Here is a 19,090-nt window from a genome sequence, read left to right as displayed (position 1 = left end):
GCAAAAACTAAACTTATGATAAAAAAGATACAGAGAAGCAGCCACCAAAACTGCCTCATGAATAATGGATAGCAGGATAGTGTAGGACCTCAGTCAGGGTAACAGCCTCAGAGGCATAATATCATATGTCTTGCTATTTGTCTGAAATCCAAATGTTCAGAAATGGTGTTATCTCGGATTAAATATGTAATAAGTAAATTCCAAAGCTATATTTGAATAGATATTCACATTTAGTACAAATTCTCTCCTTTATATCCAAAAAAATTAACATTTCTAGAGGGCCCTAATTCACATGGTTATTATTTTTAGGGAAGTCTCTGTATTGTCCCTACATGATGTCAAACATATGCAACATACATTGTAGAGTGTCATGTTTGGGTACAAAGAACAAGTTGTTCCAGGGAAATCTGGAAGGTTGGACAAAAATAAAACCAGCCAGCTTATTTTCTGGGTTTTTTGATTTTCAAATTTATCAGAAAATAACCTGAGGTTTGTTCAAGACAGGAATTTCCTTAAGTTCTTGGGATTCATGCTCAGGTCAAGAGTACCTATTGTTGAGAAAAAGGTCTGTTTTTTTTTTTTTTTTTTTGAAAGAAATCCACATTTCAGGGAAGTTCATAGCAGTCCTAAGTCTTCCTGACATAAGGGATTTTTGGAACTTATGCCACATTCTCTCCTTTTGACTCATAACTGAAACCTGTGACTGGTATGACAAAATAGTCCAGTTAAAATTTTAGTATTTAAAATTTATTATTTATTTTTTTGAGAGAGAGAGACAGAGCACAAGTGAGGGAGGCACAGAATCAGAGGCAGGCTTTGAGCTGTCAGCACAGAGCCTGACATGGGGCTCAAACTCACAAACTGCAAGATCATGACCTGAGACGAAGTCAGACTCTTAACCGGTTGAGCCATCCAGGCACCCCAAAGTTTTACTATTTAAGAGAGTTAATATTTTTAGAGGTTGAAAGATTTTAAATCATCTTTAGAAAATAATATAAATAATTGAAATCTGGTATTTTATCTAGAAATAACTAATTTCTCTAAAGAAATATTATCCATTTTGGCCTGTGGCATTTTACCAATACTCTGTTAACAGTTAGGGAAATAATGTGACACAGAAGCAAGGACAATGACATTAGAGGTAGGAGTCCTTTCTCAGCTCTGCCAATTACTAGCAGCTTTCTGGCCTTTGATGGTAACTTAAACCTGCTCAGCCTCCATTGTTTAATCTATAAGATGTGAATGATAACTCTTGACATACCTAACAGCCAGATGTTTTTAAAGATCAGGCGAGAAGATGTACATAAATGGAAGATATTTGAAAGAATGTAAACCACTATTTCAGTCTATAGTCTATAAACTCCATAGCATTTTCCTTCTTCATTTTTTATTTCCAGCTTATGTGCATAAACTGAGTTAAAGAAGGATCATGTCTTTGGGAGCCTTTGTGAGTTAGCCTGGGTAGCATCTGGTGCTTCTGCAGAAGAACATCTTTCTCATGAGGTCTCTGCTAGTATTACAGGGGTCCCTCTGCTGGGCTTCAAGCCGACCTTGAATCGCTAGCTATTAGAGCTGCAATTCTTTTAAGTAGTATTCCTCTTTTTCCTGAATTCCTTTGTAGTCAACAACAGAATTAGTGTTTGGTAGGATAATCAGTTGGGTAAAATCTCAGAATCAGACAAGATAACGGGAGTCCCAGCTTTGGCAAACTGACTACAGGGCCATAGAAATGAATGCCCAGGTACATGTGTTGGCAGATAGGCAGACTACAGACCAAAAGAGTCTCATAATAGGCCCAGTAGGTGTAGCATAGAGGCCTGACCTCAGGCTCTGAGGTTCAGGAGGATCAGGGTCAGACCTGAGTCCTAGAGAAACAAGATAATGACATGTACCCATTTACTACTGGATCTTGGACACCAGCTGGTGGAAGTGTCTGAGACTGAATTAAAAGATCATCCCAGATGACATGACAGGAAGATGGGGTAGTTGAACTGTCAAGATGTAGAACAAGGGAACTTGGCTGGAGATCAGGAATGTCCCAGACTTTGGGCATAACTAAGCCTGCAGGTAGAAATATTGGTGTTAGGGATAAGAGCCAGGTCTGAATGCTATTCTCTTTTCATAGCACATATTTTCCCTTCTCTCTCAAAGTCCTACAGTGACTTAATAAAACCCATGAAGGGCTGTATTCAGTTTCTAAAAATCTTACTTTTTTCCCCGTGTTCATGGTTCACTTCAAAGTTCTTATTATTTTCTACTAGCATTTCCTAATTTGTAGGAACTAATGGCTATTAGTTCTGCTCTAACTCCAAAGGTCAGTCATTTCTTATTCATTTGTTGAAAATATTATTTATTTATTTAAAATGTTTTTTGTTTATTTTTGAGAGAGACAGAGGATCTGAAGCTGGCTTTGCACTGACAACATTGAGCCCAATGTGGGGCTTGAGCTGAGGAACCGCGAGATCATGACCTGAGCCCAGGTTGGACGCTCAACCGATTAACCCACCCAGGTGCTCTGAAAATAATTTTTTAAAAACAGCTGTTTTTGCTATTTTCTCTGTTTTTTTTCATGTTTTCCATTTTTTCCCCTCAAAATGACTGTGCAAAATTTCCATACTTCCAGGTAACTCTCTAGCTGCAGCTTTAGAAACTCCATTGCTGTACTCTCACTGCCTAAATTCATACCCTCCAGTTTCCACCAGGTGTCACAAAATTCTCACCTCACAACTTTTATTTTGCAGTTTTTGACATTGAAGCAGGAAAAGATGGCATCTTATTAAATGCTGAAACTGCAAAATAAAAGCTGTGAGTTAACAGTTTTGTTAAGGTGCCCAATTGTTGCACAAGTCTCTTTTAATGAATTCCATAGTAATGTCTGTTTCTATCCTGTGAGACTATTCTGTGCTCTGAAAAGAGTTCATTGTAGCTAACAGTTTTTGCTACACTGGTCACACATGCTGCACGATAATAGATGCTTTCCCCCGGTGAAGCATGGCGACAATGGACAGGGTTTAAATTTAGACAATAAATTTTCACTCTTCGATAAGCTTTCACATATAAATATAAAATGCATGTATATAAATATGAAATATATGTACATAAACAGAAAAGGAATTATGTGGAGACAAAGAGCTTCTAAGTTACATTTTGAGGTCTGTCCATATTTAGCCCATACCACAGTAACTTTTGGTCAACCTTTGGCTATGAAAAATTGATGCACACAACACAATGCCTTTGGGTTTTCTGCAGAAAATTAAATTATTGCACTTACTAAGAGAGAGGAGAAGATTGATCTCTTAAAAGCCATTTCAACAAGCATAGAAAACATAAAAAGAAATTCTGTTAACCCCAAACCTCCTGAAGCGTCTATTTAATTGAACTTTGGTGGGGGGGTATATGTCTTTCTTTGCAAACACATGTTACAGCAAAAGTTTCACACACATTTTCAAAGGAAGCAAGTATAAGGACAGAGTAAGGTGGATACTGTGGAGACAGTATGTACTCAATCTGACACAATGCGTATGGAAATATACCCATACAACTATCTTCTGTATCTATGGATGGCACAGCACTATAGATAGGCATGTGGGAAAACTTTCTCTGAGGGTAAACAGAGGACTCTGGATGCGGGATTCAGGAGTCCTGTAACCTTACCTTGATAGTAGCCAGGACCACCTCCATCACAGCACACTGTCTTGGTGTCAGACCCTTGGCATCCTCCCGAATCATGTGCTCCTAGAAAACAGGGTAACGATTACTTATAAATTAACCAGTTCATTCATTTAACAACTATTTTCAAACAAAATCTGCATAATGACCACAGGGACACATTTTAGATGATTATTTTGTCATATATCTAATCAATAGCTACTCTTAAAAAAAAAAAAAAGAAATACTGAACTTTGATCCATATGGGGCTTTACTTTTCACTTACAAGTTAATGTTAGGAAAAAAAAGAGAGACCCGGAAAAATGTGTCAAAGTTTTTTCAATGTCTGTCACACTGAGGAAGATTAGTCATGACCGCGAGTTAGAAGGTAATTTTGGCTTCTTTCAATCACTACTGTTAAAGTCTACTTTAAATATAATGCCCCCAATTTAGTATCTTTCTTGCATCCCCTTAATGCTTTGTCATTAGTAATGAAAGCCCCCAAGAGTTAACTGTATTTGGCTCTGCAGATTTTCAATATTTTAAAATATTTTTCAATATTTTAGAGCTGATTTCCATACTTACAATGGATATTCCTCATTGTTCACTATGGACTGTCTCAACCCATCATTCAAAGTTTTTAGGGAAATCATGGTATAAAGTTGAAGACAATAATACAAGAAATAGAAATCTAAGAGAAAAATGTTAAAAATTCCTCAAATTGCTAATATCCCCAGAGCAGCCACTATTCTAGCCAACGACATATCATATGCCAGTGCTATCCTAGTGATCGTGATATGCTGTTCAGTAAAAGAAAGAGTTTTGTCCTCCTGGAGCTTAAATTCTAACTTACCTAGGTGCCTCTATGCTAATTAAAGGAAAGGCCATGTGGACACAGCTCTGAGAATGAATGACTTAATGATCAGTCAGTGCCTTTTGTCAGTAGTAACAGGTGCCTCTTTTTCTACAGGGCACAGCTCTACAACAACACGTATGGCTTGGCAAGTGGAGCATGGGCTCTATTAGAGCAGTTTATTTGCTCCCGCAGACAGGCACTTGTGTGCAATGCACAAATTGTGCAATCATGCCCAGCGACTCATCCTATTGTAGCCCTTTTCTTATTCTTTATTTGGTAGATACCATGACTTCCTGAAGATAATCTTGATCTACATCTTGTCTGCAGTCTTTCAGGGCCTATCTTGGCAATTATAACCTGTTAGGCATTCAGTGTATTTTTGGTAGCTGAACTGTACTTTCAGCATATCTTGTAGGGTTCGATACGCTTGAATGAAAGCATATTCTTTTGGGTAGTTTTGAAAAAATGATATAATGCTTCATGGACCTATCACATACAATTCTGTATCTTACTACATCTTTCCCTGATAGAGTTTTAAACTCAAACATATAAGTCTATTTAATATTTTAAAAATATGAGTATTAACTACCCATTGAGATTCAAACAGTAATGGGAAATGTTTACTAAATTATAGGGGGGAAATGCTTTAGAGTAAGTAAATATAAGTATTTCATATTAAATCTCTGGCTTCAACTCCTTCTATATTATAGAAAAAAAATATATATTTTATAAGAAATAATTTTCTGGGATTTAAAAATAGTTCTTTCAAGTAAGGGAATCTGTGAAAAGGGCTGGCAATGAGTTATTGCCCAATGAGTTACTGCTTGCTTGCAGTAAGTAAACTTACAGTCTTTGATGTATTAATTGGTTTTAACATTGCATCACCTCTCCATGAAAATTTATGTTTTAAAAAAATTATGCCAGCCTGGGTGGCTCAGTCAGGTAAGGGTCCAACTTTGTCTCAGGTCATGATCTCAAGGTTTGTGAGTTCAAGCCCTGCATTGAGTTCTATGCTGACAGTACGGAGCCTCCTTTGGGTCCTCTGCCTCTCTCTGCTTCCCTTTAATGTTTAAAATAAACATTAAAAAACATGCCAAATAAATCTGATCCTATTAAACAGTAATAATTTGGGCATACATAATAAACATACATTATGAAGCTCCAGACCAGGAAGTAATATAGAATATGTCAAATGGCTGAATACTACTTTAATGGATTATTATTAAATCATAATCAAATGCAGAAAAACAATTTCCCTCCTTGTTTTATTTTCCTTGACCTTGTATTCTTTAAAATAAGTTGGTTACTTGTGTTTTTTGATTTAAATGTTTTAATGTTTATTTATTTTTTTGAGAGAAAGAGAGACAGAAGGCAAGCAACGGAGGGGTGGAGAGAGAGAGAGACAGAATCTGAAGCAGGCTCTGAGTTGTCAGCACAGAGACCGATGCGGGGCTTAAACTCAACGAACTGAGAGATCATGACCTGAGCCAAAGTTGGATGCCTAACTGACTGAGCCACCCAGGCACCCAAGTTATTTGTTCATATTTCCATACAGGACTTCTGAATTTATCCAAATATGCTTTCAAACTAATATATGAAAAATGTAAAGACCCATTGTTTAAGATGAAAAAAAATGGAAGTGACATTTTAGTATAAAATAAGGGAAAATGACTTTGTAAAATTTGAAGTTCTTTATTCTGACAAAAATTTGAATTTTGCATAATATTTTAAAGGTCTTGTTCTATAATTCAAATAATAATGACCAAATAGATTAATAATCAACTTAAAAATTAAAAAAATCAAGGACCAATAATAGAAAAATATAATTTAGAACTACATTATTTTTCTATCACCTATGTATACAAGATTCTATTTTTAGTCCTTTGGATTATTTCAGTGCTGATGATATAATCCTTTTAGGACACCTTATTAAAATTTTGTTTTTAGTTTAGCATATTCTTGAAGAAGTTTGCAAGTTGCAAAGGGACCTAAAGTCCTAAAGTGTTTAAAATTTTGTTTTTAGTTTAGCATATTCTTGAAGAAGTTTGCAAGTTGCAAAGGGACCTAAAGTCCTAAAGTGTTATGTTTTTTGTGAACTCCGATTTCCCCCCACTAACAGCTCCCCTCTGGGGAGCTGTCTCTAGTCCACTAAAAGTTCATAAGATTTGAACAGCATGGATTAAACCCCCAGCTCAGGGGTTGGTCTGTGAGTTAAGCCAAATGGCCTATGTCATAGTGGTTGGCTTCATATCAGAGCCCATGATGTGCTGGTGGGATTTGCTGGAATTTCCCACATCAAATTGGGTGCTCTTCTCTACACAATTCAAGTTTGAATGATGCTATACGGCAGAGACAACCATCTTACCAATAGAAAGGTAGGTTTGTTATGCCCATATATCAAACAAGGAAAGAACATAGTTGAGAGATACTAACTGGGTTCTGTAACATCTTTGAGTTCCTAATCAAGCAGCGATGGAAAGCAGAGTTAGCTAGGACTATAAAATTTCATGTAGCAATAAATTCCTCCCTTGTTTACATTAGTCTGGCTTTCTAGCACTTGGAACTGAAAACAGTTCTGGCTGATATAACTTCTAACTCAGGAAACAGTAGCCGTGGGAGATAGAGTATGTTTCCTAGTATCACACAGATGCTAGAAGCAGGGCCAGGGCCGTTTCTTTTGTAATGAGAAACAATGCTGTTTCACCTCCATGGCTTTATATAAGAAATTTCAACCCTGTATAAACCTATTTTTCAAAGAAGGGAATAGAAATCCCACGAAGAAAATAAGGGGGATAAAGCAAGGGAGCAAGATGTGCGTGGCAGTAACTTCTACCTTTTACCTTTCCTCCAAACCACCAATGTAACTGAATACCTGTGGGAAGCAATTGTAGGTGACAATGCAGTATTTTAAGTGGATTATTAGCTTTTAATGTTACTTTCTGAGCAAGTATATACTTTAGGGTACTGAAATTATAGGACACCTACCTCATCTCAGTAAGTAATTATGCAGTCAAATAGATTATCCTTCTCCTGTGTTAGATACACAAAACAATTCCAGCAATATCTAACTGAGCTGCCACCTTCTGTGAGTGGGAGGTGGCATAGTTTTTGCAATTACCATGCAAAGATAAGGTATGCATTATCTAATTTATCCTCGCAGTAATCCAAGTGTTAACTTTTTTTTTTTTTTTTTTTTTTTTTTTTTTTGCACTTTACAAATGCCAAATCTGAAGAGTAAAAAGGTTAGATACTTTGGCCAATTTGGAAACAATTGAAGTAGAATTTGAACCAAGGAGTTTCGTATCTGGAACTCATCCCCATGATACACACTATATACTAAGAGACAAAAAAGGAATTAAAACATCATGTATTTCTACGATAGGCACAATGTTGGCCTATATGTCATCTATTGATGAATGGATAAAGAAAGTATGGTATTTACATACAATGGAATCTTATTTGGCTCCTAAAAAGAAGGAAATCTACCCATATACAACAAAATGGAAGAACTTGAAGGACATTATTCTAAGTAAAAAAGTCAGTCACAGAAGCACAATATATATTTTAACCAGTGAAGTGCCTATCCTTGAAGGACAGAACCTGAGGTTCCCTGCACAGTCCTGTGAATTTCAGCAATAATAAAGGGTAGGGTTATTTAGTCAGCAAATCCTCATTTATAATATGCTTGAATATATTGACAAGTTCAATAGCTGCTTTGATGAGCTTCATTTTCCCACACTAGCTTTGTTACCTTTAAGATTTGTGTAGACTTTAATGGATTTCTATGAAGCACTCAACTTTGCCTTTATTCATACAAAGCCTGATTAGTATAAGAAAGAAAATATGTTATCTAATTTACCCCAAAAGAAGTAATGCTGAAAACTAGAACACAAAATAAAAAATTCCTAGTTGCCCTTCTAATTTGAAATATTAGACATATGAAGGAAAAAAGAAAACCATACAATTCAGTCCCTAAATTTTAACCTGAATTTTGTTTTTGTTTTGAGAGAGGGAAAGAGCACGAGCAGGGGAGAGTGGCAGAGGGAGAGAGAATTTTAAGCAGGCTCCACCCTTAGCACCAAGCCCAAGATAGGGCTTGATCCCATAACCCTGGGATCATAACCTGAGCCAAAAATGAAGACTGGTTCACTTACCCGATTGAGCCCTTCAAGTGCCCCAGCCTGATTCATCCTTAAAGCAGATTGTGAGAGTACAGACATATATCCTAGTCCTGGCATGCTAGATATCATTACTAGTAGGAGGACAGTTTCTTGCTGAATTGTAGTTAGCTCATTACTTTTCACAGACAACCAATAATCCCTTTATTCTTTCCTTAAAACTTTTAAAACATGTTTATTTTTAAGAGAGACAGAGAGAGACAGAGAGAGACAGAGTGATAGTTGGGGAAGGCCAGAGAGGGAGACACAGAATCTGAAGCAGGCTCCAGGCTCTGAGCTGTCAGCACGGAGCCCGGCGTGGGGCTCGAACTCATAAGCTCTGAGATCCTGACCTGAGCCGAAGTCAGACACTTAACAAACTGAGCTACCTAGGTACTTGATTTTTTTTTTTTTTTGATACACGATAAATGTTTCCATTTTTTCAGCATCTCAATGTGCACAGCACCTACATCACAATATTGGCCGGCACCTGTATAAAACTACAGATTCTGTGAATAGAGGTAAATATAGAAATCTTAAATCTCATCACAGCAATAGAAACACTTTGCAATTTTTCAAAGGTCCAATTACATCACTATATGCTTCACACGTGACTCACTGAATATAGGCAAGTGGTCAAGGATGACCACACTCTGCACTTAGGACATCTCAATTCGTGACACTTTGGGCTCTGAGATGAGATTTCATGCCATAATTTAAAGCATTTAAGACTTACAATGTGAGTACTTTAAATACAGAATAGCCACACATTCCAGCCCCTGCCCCCTCCAATCAACACAGAGATCTATTACCTTCAGTTTGGATAATTGTCCAAGATCTTTAGCTGCAATGAAAATCATCTGAGGTCCCTAGAGACACACACAGAAAAGGAGAGAGAATATTCGGTCAGTCTTAAATCTTCAGTACCCAGTAGAAAGGTGGTCAATAGACAATTTGTTTTATTTCCCTTATTACATTTGTGATATTTATACCATACATACTTAATTGGTCTATTTTACAGATTGGGCCAAAGGGATCTCATACTGCTGGCAATATAATTGTCCTCATAGGCATCCCACTCCTGAAGGCTGAGTTACTGCATGGGTTACTACTAATGTAGCCATTTTTATGTAACATATGGATTAAATCAATGATCTTTAACATTTGTTTGTTTATATTAGAGGCAGCTTTCTCACTCTATGTGGCACCAAATTAGATCTATGCAAACTTTCAAGATACAGAGCTGAGGAAGACGAAGCTGCCTCTCCTCCAATGCTGTGCAGCCTATCAGGGACCTGCCCTCCTAGCTCCTCCCTCAGCCAGAGGATCTTCCTAGGACAAGAGTTTGAAAAGTGGGAAGAGTTTGAAAAACACAGGAATAAACCATCCACAGCACTACTAGATTGAAAAACTAGAGGCTTGGCTGTTGGCATAAGTGACAGGAAAGAACTAAATTTGGTACTAAGTTCATTAGTGCCCTAGAATATTGCCTCAGGAGAGAACAATCAACTATTCTGAAGTACTGTTCTTCATTTTTTAGTGGATCCTGTGAATTTATTTGGAAATTAAGGACTACAAAGTTTATGAGAACAGCAACTGTGTCTAATATTTTTTATCCCCACCACAGGGCAAAGAACATACCAGAAGCTCAAAGAACACATAGTGAATGAATGAATGAATGATTGATATTGCTTCATACTTTGAGATCTCAATGCTAGAGAAAATTGATGTGATAGTAAGCTTTGCTAGGGAAGACTTTTAGAAAAATGAAACATCATATATAGAGTTTCTGCTACAACATGATGTATGTAGTTTTGAAAAACCTCATTCTACAAAACTGAGCACTAGAAATAGTAGGGCTCATGGGGAAAACAGCAAATGGGCAGCACAGTGAAACTCATGCAATTTTATTACCAACTATCAAAAACATTAAGTGCTACTTTGAGAGGTAGCTTGTATAGTTCACAGGGAGCTCAGTGAGGCTGGTGGCTGCTATAAAGGGCATTAAAAATGCAAAATAATAAATAACCCAAACAAAAATCAACAAAACAATAGAATACAAGTGTGGGATGGGGAAGTACCCATGCAAGTGGAGCTCTTAGCACAGGGGGAGGGTAGGCTGCCATTTGTGAGAGCCAGGCAAGCTTCATCTTTTTGGATAGAACAACTATGTACAAATGTATCCGCCACCCCTATGCAGTAGCTCAGTTGAATGCTCTTTCCTTCTGCTGAATTTATAGGTCTTCTATTACATTCCAGAATCTCCCACCTAGGAAAATTTATATATAAACCAGCTTAACTTCCAGATTATACTGACATCATTCCCCTATATACCAATCACACCATAGCTAACTGGTGTTATAGAAATGTATTATGTGTTTTAGCAGAATAAAGTGTGTGTTTATAGCCTATGTATATGGAGAGCCAAATTACATACCTAAAGTATTTTATCACTTGCTGGCAGAAAATCAATAAAAATATAAATCTTTGCTTCTTGGAACATTTTATAAGAAAACATTGTCTATATAATTTCATTGGATAAATATGGACTGGGTGTGCATTGTTAATGGTGAAAACAGTTTAGTTTGGTTTGTAATTACTCCTTATTTGCATCAACTTGCCTTCCCCAGTCACAGAAAGAAAATTGTTTGCTCCATAACAGGTACATGTTATGGTTATTTCTTCTTTTGCTTGACTCAGGGTGTGTGAAATGAGATATCTGGTACTGTGTATCCACTTGACCGTTGTCTAACTTTGCTGCCAAATGATCTTTCTTATTCCTTTTTATTTCGCTGTGTATGATACAATCACATTCTTCTAATCCACTAGAAGGTGTCTCCTCTGTTAATCTCCATGTTGGAATAGATGAAAGTAAAATGGAAAATAGAAAAAAAATTCTCTATAGCAGGGTTAGATTTATCTTATTAAACTATAAAGTTTTAAGGAAAAAACAAACTGGGGATATTCTATCCTTAATTTATTTTCCTGGGTTCTCACAGTGAAATTAAATTTAAAAATTATGTGTATAGCAGATAATTCTATGAGTTGAACTTTCATACTTTCTTTTCCTTCAAAAAATGAGGTTCTGAATGTCAAGTATGAAGTTTGACTGCTATTGACATTATTTAAAACTGATTTGTATGTTAAAATACATTTGAATGATCATTGTCTAGATAGTCTTCACCAAAGATGTTTTCCCAAAATAGATTTAATTATCATTTCAGCTGGATGAAAACCATTCCCTTAAACAAAGTACAATTAGATGGGTTACTAAAAGTATAATCAAGAGGGGGGGGATGATGGAACAGGAGGATCCTGAGCTCACTTCATCCCATAGTCACACCAAGGAAACAGGTAGATCTATACAATTAACTCTGTAAACAACTAAAGGCTGGCAGAACAGACCTTCCACAGCTAGTTGTAAAGAGAAGTCCATATCAAAATGGGTAGGAGAAGCAGAGATGCAAACAGTAGGGACATCATAAGCACAGAGAAGTGAGGGGATCAGACCCTACAGTGGGTACCCCTGGCCCTGGGGACCCACTCTGGGAGAGCTGGATGACTACAGAAAACCAAGTCCCTGCCCCTATAAAGGCAGAAAACTAAATAACTTGGCCAGAACCACAGAAGCAATAGTTTGAAAAATGCCTGGGTTATATGTGAAATTGATCGGCTAATTTTCAGATGTATGCCAGAGGGTCTGCGGTCTGCAGGAGTTTTCTCTGGGAACAAAGTACTGGCAGGTCCAATTTTTCTTGTCCTCCTCAGCCTAAATACCTGGACACTTGTGGGCTATTGTGGGCAAAGTAGTCTCCATCTACTTTGCCATCAATACATGCCCTGAACAAGTGCTCCTCTAGAGTGACTCTTGCCATCAAAATGACAGATAACTCCACATCCCAGCATGTCCACAGTTTCTGTCACTGGGCCTCTAAATGACTGCACAGGGAGCAAGCACTGCCCTTCGGTGTACAAACAACTGTCAGTGTCCAACTGTAGATAGCTAGAATGAGTACTGGCCCCACCCACCAATGAGCCCACAGGAGTCACAGCTTAGCCACAACAGATGGGTACACACAGGGAACAACCTTGGAGCACCTGGTTCTGGTGACCAGAACAGACTAAGCTGCAAGGACACAACAGGCAGGAGCTCTTCTACACAAGGTCGTTACTATGAAGACCATGAAATGCAGATGACCTCATAATACATAAAAACAAACACAGAATCATACAAAATGAGGCAACAGAAAAATATGACAAGACAAAATCACAGGAAAAGAGCTAAACAAATGGAGATAAGCAATATGCCTAATAAAGTGTTCAAAGTAATGGTCATAAAGATTGCTACCAGATTTGAGAAAAGAGTGAACTCAGTGAGGACTTCAACAAGGAGATAGAAAATATAAAAAATAACCAGTCAGAGCTGAAGAATACATTAACTGAAATGAAAAATAAACTAGAAGAATGGATTAGCAATATGAAAGACAGGGTCAAAGAAAGCAACCTAGCTGCACAGCACAAAGTAAAAACTGAGAATAGGTCAAGGACCTCTATAATATCACCAAGAGTAACATTTGAATTTTAGAAATCCAAGAAAGAGAAGAGAGAGAGGAGGAGGCTGAAAACTTTCCTAATCTGAAAACAGACATCCAGCTTGAGAAAGCACAGAGTGCTTTCACCTAACAACATGAAACCAAGAAGTTCACACCAAGACACATAATAATTAAATGGCAAAATGTAATGATATAGAGAGAATCTTAAAGGCACCAGGAAAAAACAGCTACATATAAGGGAAACACTGTAAGGCTGTCAGCTGATTTTTCAGCAGAAACTGCAAGCCAACATGCTGAAAGGAACACACCTACAATGAAAAATATTATGCCCGATAAGGTTATCAGTTAAAGCTGAAGGAGAGAAGTTCCCAGCAAATAAAAGTTAAAGGAGTTTATTACCACAAAACCAGCCTTATAATAAATGTTGAAGGGAATTATTTAAGTGGAAAGAAAAGACATATAACTAGAAGAAAATTATGAAAGGAAAAAATTTCACAGGTAAAAGCAAACATATAGTAAAGGTAACAGACTAATTACCTATAAAACCAGTATGGAAGTTAAAACACAAAAATATAAAATCAATTATATGTACAGAAATTGGTCAAGGAATAGGCAAAATAAAAATACTTAAAATATGACAAACAAAAAATGTGAATGTGGGAGTAAAAATTTAGTGCTTTTAGAAAGTGTTCAAACTTATTGGAGAGTATTATGCTAAGTGAAATAAGTCATGCAGAGAAAGGTACCATATGTTTTCACTCATATGTGGATCCTGAGAAACTAACAGAAGACCATAGGGGAAAGGGAGGGGGGAAAAAGTTAGGGAGGGAAGGAAGTAAACCATAAGAGACTCTTAAATACTGAGAACAAACTGAGCGTTGATGGGGGGGTAGGGGAGAGGGGAAAGTGGGTGATGGGCATTGAGGAGGGCACCTGTTGGGATGAGCATTGAGTGTTGTATGCAAACCAATTTGACAATAAATTTCATATAAAAAAAAAGAAAGAAATAAGTTGTTCATAAATGTCCGGGTCCTTTGCTATATATATAGGATATGATATATTAACCCAATGGTAACCACAGATCAAAAGCCCATAATGGATGTACAAAAAATACAAAGAAATTTAAGCCTAACACTAAAGAAAGCCACTGAACCACAAGAGAGCAAAAGAAGAAAGGAACTGAGAAGAAATACAAAAACCAGAAAGCAACAAAATGGCAGTTAGTACATACCTATCAATAATTACTTTAAACGTAAATGGACTAAATGCTCCAATCAAATGATACAGAATGACTCAAATAGATTAAAAAAGACTCATCTATATGCTGCCTGCAAGATATGCTTCATATCTAAAGACACATAGAGACTGAAAGGGGAGGGATAAAAAAAACACTCTATGCAAATAGAAATAAAAAGAAAGCTAGAGTAGCAATACTTATGTAAGATGGGATGGACTTTTAAACAAAGACTGCAGAGGATTGAAAGAAGGGCATTACATAATGACAGAGGGATCAACCCAACAAGAGGATGTAAAACTTGTAAATATCCATGCCTCCAGCATATAGGAGCATGTAAATACATAAAGCAAACATTAACATAAATAAATTAACAATAATACGATAATTTTAGGGGACTTTAACACCCCACTTACATCAATAGACAAATCATCCAGACAGAAAATCAAAAGGAAACAGTTTTGAAGGACCCATTAGACTAGATGGATTTAACAGAGATGTACAAAACATTCCATCTCAAAACAGCAGAATACCCACTTTTTTTCAAGTGCACATGGAATATTTTCCAGGACAAATAGATCACGTGTTAGGCCACAAAGCAAGTCTCAATAAATTTAAGATTGATATCATTATTAAGCATCTTTGCAAATCACATTAGTATGAAACTAGAAATTATTTACAATTCAAACAAATGAAAGAAAAAAAAACCCATGAAGGCTAAACAACATATTACTTAACAATGTATCAATGTATCAAAAAAAAAAATCAAAGAAGAAATTGAAAAAATCCATGGAAACAAATGAAAAAGGAAATATATCACTCCAAAATCTTTGGGACTCAACAAAAGCAGCTCTAAATTTATAGCAATACAAACCTACAACAAGAAGCAAGGATAATGTCAAATAAATGATCGAACATCACACCTGAAGAAACTAGAAAAAGAACAAAGCCCACAGTAGGATTGAAATAAGTATCAGAATAGAAATAAAAGAAATAGAGACTAACAAATAGCCACCAAAACCAAAAGCTATTTCCTTAAAAGATAAACAAAATTGATAAACCTTCAATATTTTAAAATGTTTGTTTATTTTTGAGAGAGAGAGAAAGAGAGAGAGAGAGGTACAAGTGGGGGAGGGGCAGAGAGGGGAGACACAAAAAGCAGGCTTCTGGCTCTGACATGTCAGCACAGAGCCCAACGTGGGGCTCAAATTCACAAACCACGAGATCATGACCACAGCTGAAGTTAGACACTCAACCAACTGAACCACCCAGATGTCCCACAAAATTGGTAAACCTTTAGCCAGATTCAAAAAGAAAAAAAAAGAAAGTACTCAAAATCAGAAATGAAGATGGGGAAATAACAGACACTACAGAAATACGAAGGATTATAAGAATACTGAGAAAAACTAGAAACGGATAAATCCCTAGACACATCCAATCTTCCAAAATTGAATCAGGCAGAAATAGAAAAATTGAACAGGTATGTACTAGTAATGAAATTGAAGTGGTAATAAAGAAACTCACATCAAGCAAAAGTCCAGGACCAGATGTCTTTACAGATGAATTCAACAGACATTTAAAGAAGAGTTAATACCTATTCTTCTCAAAGTACTCCAAAAAATAAGAGTAAATAAAAATTCCAAATTCATTCTATGAGGCCAGCATTACACTGATTCCAAAACCAGATAAAGGCACTACAAAAAGGAACTACAGGCTAACATCCCTGATGAATATGCATATAAACACCCTCAACTAGGGGGGCCTGGGTGCCTCAGTCAGTTAAGCATCTGACTCTTGATTTCAGCTCAGCTCATTTGATCATCTCAATAGACGTAGAAAATGCATCTGAGAAAATATAACATAATAAAGGCTGTACATGTAAAAGCCCATAGCTAACATCATCCTCAATGGGGAAGAAAATAAAAGCTTTTCCTCTCAGATTAGGAACAAGAAAAAAATGTCTACTCTCAATTTTGTTCAGCACAGGAAGCCAGGAAGACCTGGCTTCATAATGAGACAAGAAAAAGAAAGAAAAGACATCCAAATTGCTGAGGAAGACATAAAACTGTCACTCTTTGCAAATGACATGATACTATATATAGTAAAGACTGAGGACATCACCAAAAAAATGAGAACTGATAAGTGAATTCAGTAAAGTTACAGGATATGAAATCAACATACAGAAATATTTTGCATTTCTATATGCTAATAATGAAGTACCAAAAAGAGAAATTAAGAAAACAATTCAATTTAAAATTGTACCAAAGGAATAGAATACTTAGGAATAAATTTAACCAAGGAGGTGAAAGACTTCTATTCTGAAGATGACACCAACAAATGAAAAAATACAACACGCTCAAGGATTTGAAGATAGAATGTCCATACTACCCAAGGAAATCTATAGATTCAATGCAATCCCTGTCAAAATAATAATAGCATTTTCACAGAAATAGAACAGATAATCCTGAAATTTATATGGAAGACTGGAAAGGCCAAAGCAATCTTGAGAAAGAACAAAGTTTGAAGTATCACAGTCCCAGATTTTAAGAAACTACAAAGCCATAGTAATCAAAACAGGATTATATTGGCATTAAAATAGACATATAGATCAAAAGAACAGAATAGAGATCCCAGAAATAAACCCATGCTTATGTGGTTAATTAATCTACAACAAAGAGTCAATTATGTAAAATGGGGAAAAGACAGTGTCTTTAACAAAAGGTAGTGGGAAAATTGGACAGCTACATGCAAAAGAATGAAACGTGACCACTTTCTTAACAGCACGCACAAAAATAAACTCAAAATGGATTAAAGACATAAATGTGAGACCTAAATCCATAAAATTTCTGAAAGAAAACATAGGCAGTAATCTCTTGGGAATTGTCCTTAGAAACATATTTATGGATCTATCTCTTCAGGCAAGAGAAATAAAACAAAAGCAAACTACTGGGACTATAGTATATTAAAAAGCTTTTGCACAGCAATGTAATCAACAAAATGCAAAGGCAACCTACTGAATGGGAGAAGCTATTTGCAAATGATATATCTGATAAGGGGTTAATATCTAAAACATATCAAGAACTTCCACACCTCAACACCAAAAAACTCCAAACAAAAACAGAAAAACCCCCACATAATCTAATTAAAAAATGGTCAGAGGACATGAATAGACCTTTTTTGAAAGAAGACATATAGATGGCCAACAGACACATGAAAAGATGCTCAACATCACTAATCATCAGGGAAATTCAAATTAAACCATAATGAAATATCACCTCACACTAGTCACACTGGCTAGAATCAAAAAGACAAGATATAACAAGTGTTGGTGAGGATGTGGAGAAAAGGGAACCCTCATGCACTTCATTTTCCTTGGTGGCAATGTAAATTGGTGGAACCACTGTGGAAAAAAGTATGGAAGTTCCTCAAAAAATTAAAAACAGATAAACTATATGATTCAGTAATTTTACTCCTGAGTATTTATCCAAGGAAAATGAAAGTACGAATTCAAAGGGATTTATGCACTTCTTTATTTATTACAGCATTATTTATAATAGCTAAGGTAAGGAAGCAGCCCAAGGGTCTATCAACTAATGAATGGAAAAAGAAGGTGTGTGTGTGTGTGTGTGTGTGTGTGTGTGTATGAAAATGTGTTTCTTTGGTTTTTGGTCTGCACCATGAATTAATGTATGTATGTACATATGTGTATACATGTAGACATACATATGTACACACACATAATTGAATATTACTCAACCATTAAAAAAAATGAGATCTTGCCATTCATGACAACATGGATGGAACTTGTGGGTATTATGCCGAGTGAAATAAGTCAGAAAGAGAAAGACAAATACCATATGACTTCACTTATATGTGGAATCTAAAAAACAAATCAAATAAACAAATCAAAGCACAGAAATAGACTCATAAATACAGAGAACAAAGTAGTGTTTGCCAGAGGAGAGGTGTATGGGAGAATGGGCAACAAAGATGAAGGGGATTAAGAGGTACAAAGTTCCACTAATGAAATAAATCATGGAAATGAGAAGTACAGCAGAGGGAATATAATCGATATTATTTTAATAACCTTGTACAGTAGCAGATGGTGACTACATTTATGGTGGTATTAAATAAAGTACATAACTGTCAAATCACTGTTGCACCCCTTAAGATAATTTAACATTGTATGTCAACTATATCTCAAAAATTAAAAAAAAAGTATACTCAAATTTTGGTTTTAAATACTTACTGTTTGATCTGTCAGAGGAGGGAGGACAATTTGTTTTTCTATTTTGTTAAGAACTAGCTTCCATAACTCCTTTAAAACTCGCTTTAGGACGGTTTTCTCACAGATTTTTGCTGAGAGACTTAATCTGAAATAAAACACAGTCACTTATAAGCCTCATATCAAGGTATCAACTTTTTTATTGATCAGAAATTCACATTTTTCAATACTGAGATTTAAATATATAAATAGGCCTTAATGCTAAATTTTGTTTACTGAAAAAAATACATTTCAGCATATTACATATTAGATGATTCACTACTGGTAGAAAATATACTGAGCATATCACTTCCCTTAAATTGTTTCCTATATTGACATCAAGGCTCCCAAAGTAGATGATTTTTACCCACATTCTTA

General features: G+C 36.1%; 1 protein-coding gene across 1 annotated transcript in view; it reads right to left on the bottom strand.

Annotated features, from left to right (window-relative positions):
- The window catches only part of LOC125910388 (protein unc-13 homolog C), a 339,112-nt gene that overhangs the window by 68,523 nt on the left and 251,499 nt on the right, over window positions 1-19,090 (bottom strand). Inside the window, exons 20-22 of the mRNA XM_049614136.1 lie at window positions 18,698-18,821; window positions 9,474-9,530; window positions 3,655-3,735 (exon numbers count right to left, since the gene is read on the bottom strand). Coding sequence (XP_049470093.1) covers window positions 3,655-3,735; window positions 9,474-9,530; window positions 18,698-18,821 — 262 coding nt within the window. The remainder of the gene's footprint in view (window positions 1-3,654; window positions 3,736-9,473; window positions 9,531-18,697; window positions 18,822-19,090) is intronic.

Source organism: Panthera uncia, assembly GCF_023721935.1.
Source record: "Panthera uncia isolate 11264 chromosome B3 unlocalized genomic scaffold, Puncia_PCG_1.0 HiC_scaffold_1, whole genome shotgun sequence".
Classification (NCBI taxonomy): Eukaryota; Metazoa; Chordata; class Mammalia; order Carnivora; family Felidae; genus Panthera; species Panthera uncia.
Note: the sequence above shows the minus strand (reverse complement) of the source record. Positions and strands in the feature narration are given on the sequence as shown.